The sequence below is a fragment of the Argopecten irradians genome, chromosome 12 (assembly GCF_041381155.1).
Source record: "Argopecten irradians isolate NY chromosome 12, Ai_NY, whole genome shotgun sequence".
Lineage (NCBI taxonomy): Eukaryota > Metazoa > Mollusca > Bivalvia > Pectinida > Pectinidae > Argopecten > Argopecten irradians.
In genome coordinates, this window is record NC_091145.1 from 14,250,594 (window position 1) to 14,253,201 (window position 2,608).

At 43.0% G+C, this 2,608-nt stretch overlaps 1 protein-coding gene across 1 annotated transcript; it reads right to left on the bottom strand.

Moving 5' to 3' along the window:
* Positions 1-608: 608 nt before the first annotated feature.
* On the bottom strand, positions 609-2,275 carry LOC138304951 (putative uncharacterized protein ENSP00000383309). Its single transcript, XM_069245370.1, has 2 exons — positions 2,236-2,275; positions 609-1,312 (listed from the first exon to the last, which is right to left on the bottom strand). Exons 1-2 carry the CDS (start codon positions 2,273-2,275, stop codon positions 609-611), a joined length of 744 nt encoding a protein of 247 aa, XP_069101471.1.
* Positions 2,276-2,608: the final 333 nt, after the last annotated feature.

A 2,608-nucleotide genomic window follows, 5' to 3' on the forward strand; every position in this document is an offset into this window, starting at 1 on the left:
AGATTGGGGATGTTCAGATAGAATGGAGATAGGGGGTTAATCAGGTAGAATGGAGATTCGAGGATGTTCAGGTAGAATGGAAATTGGGGTTGTTTTGGTAGAATGGAGATTGGGGGTTGTTTTGGTAGAATGGAGATTGGCGGATGTTTAGGTAGAATGGAGATTGGGGGTTGTTCAGGTAGAATGGAGATTGGGGGTTGTTTAGGTAGAATGGAGATTGAGGAATGTTCAGGTATAAATGGAGATTGGGGGTTGTTTAGGTAGAATGGAGATTGGGGGTTGTTTAGGTAGAATGGAGATTGGGGGTTGTTTTGGTAGAATGGAGATTGGCGGATGTTTAGGTAGAATGGAGATTGGGGGTTGTTCAGGTAGAATGGAGATTGGGGGTTGTTTAGGTAGAATGGAGATTGAGGAATGTTCAGGTATAATGGAGATTGGGGGTTGTTTAGGTAGAATGGAGATTGGGGGTTGTTTAGGTAGAATGGAGATTGGGGGTTGTTCAGGTAGAATGGAGATAGGGAGTTGTTCAGGTAGAATGGAGATTGGGGGATGTTCAGGTAGAATGGAGATTGGGGGATGTTCAGGTAGAATGGAGATCGGGGGTTGTTTCAGGTAGAATGGAGATTAAAGGGATGTTCAGGTAGAATGGAGATTTGGGGATGTTTAGGTTGAATGTAGATTGGGGGTTCTTCAGGTAGAATGGAGATTGGGGGATGTTCAGGTAGAATGGAGATTGGGGGATGTTCAGCTAGAATGCAGATTGGGGGTTGTTTAGGTAGAATGCAGATTGGGGGTTGTTCAGGTAGAATGGAGATTGGGGGTTGTTTAGGTAGAATGGAGAATGGGGGTTGGTCAGGTAGAATGGAGATAGGGAGTTGTTCAGGTAGAATGGAGATTGGGGGATGTTCAGATAGAATGGAGATAGGGGGTTGTTCAGGTAGAATGGAGATTGGGGGTTGTTTAGGTAGAACGGAGATTGGGGAATGTTCAGGTATAATGGAGATTGGGGGATGTTCAGGTAGAATGGAGATTCGGGGATGTTCAGGTAGAATGGAGATTGGGGGTTGTTTAGGTAGAATGGAGATTGGGGGATGTTCAGATAGAATGGAGATTGGGGGTTGTTCAGGTAGAATGGAGATTGGGGGATGTTCAGATAGAATGGAGATAGGGGATTGTTCAGGTAGAATGGAGATTTGGGGATGTTTAGGTTGAATGTAGATTGGGGGTTGTTCAGGTAGAATGGAGATTGGGGGATGTTCAGGTAGAATGGAGATTGGGGGATGTTCAGCTAGAATGGAGATTGGGGGTTGTTCTGGTAGAATGGAGATTGGGAGATGTTCAGGTAGAATGGAGATTGGGGGTTGTTTAGGTAGAATGGAGATAGAATGGGGCTTGTTCAGGTAGAATGGAGATTGGGGGATGTTCAGGTACAATGGAGATTTGGGGATGTTCAGGTAGAATGGAGATTGGGGGATGTTCAGGTAGAATGGAGATTGGGGGTTGTTCAGGTAGAATGGAAATTCGGGGTTGTTAAGGTAGAATGGAGATTGGGGGTTGTTTAGGTAGAATGGAGATTAAAGGGATGTTCAGGTAGAATGGAGATTGGGAGGGTGTTCAGGTAGAATGGAAATTGGGGGTTGTTTAGGTAGAATGGAGATTGGGGGTTGTTTAGGTAGAATGGAGATTAAAGGGATGTTCAGGTAGTAAGTAGATATGGGGATGTTTTAAGATATCAGGGTATGTAATGGGAAAGTGTGGAGTGAGAGGACGTTGTGAATGTCATAGAATGGAAGGAGTGTAGTGTAAGGGACTCCTGGTAAAACAACATTTATCTTATATGATTTGTTTTTGTTTATATTCTCTTTAACAGTCCTGGTAATTTTAGAGCTTGGAGAAAGATGGAGAATTAAAAAAAACCCACAATTAACCTTCAGATCCTAAGCAACGTTTTTTTCCAAATTTTAGAATGCCTTAACGCATTCATCCCTGCAGACACATTTAGACTCTTCAACTTCAAATAGGAGCAGTCCATAATGAAACTTCAGGGGTAACAGGTAAAAGGCTCACCATTACCCCTTGAATAAAAAGCCATATATAAGATTAAAACTGCTTGGCTTCCCCAGTTTATATGTTACCGAGGTCAGTTATTTCAAAGTAACAAATCTTAATTTCAAATGCTTCCATCTTTTTCTACCAAGTAATAATGGATGGCCACAGCAAACAAGGGAAGTGTACCTTGTGTAGGTTTGTAGTTATTCAACCTAACAGGAGCCATTACTGGCTGTCAAGCCATTGTCTGCTCTCACAAAGTGACTGATCTACACTTTTCCAGGCTATTTAACAATGCCTGATATGGTTGGTCGCTTGATGATCCCGTACAATGGCCAGGTTTCGTCATGAACTGTGGCATCAAGAATCGTCTAGAATCAGTTCACGGAGGATTGGGAGAGAGAGGTCAGCGTAGGAAGGGGCTCAGTGAGCAACATGGAGAAATAGATACATTTGATTGGAGACAGAAATATATCTATCCCTTTCCCCAGATGGCAAATCTATTTTCCTGGTATCTAAGTCGGGTGATACCCTAGACTGCATTAGAATAAATCTCAGC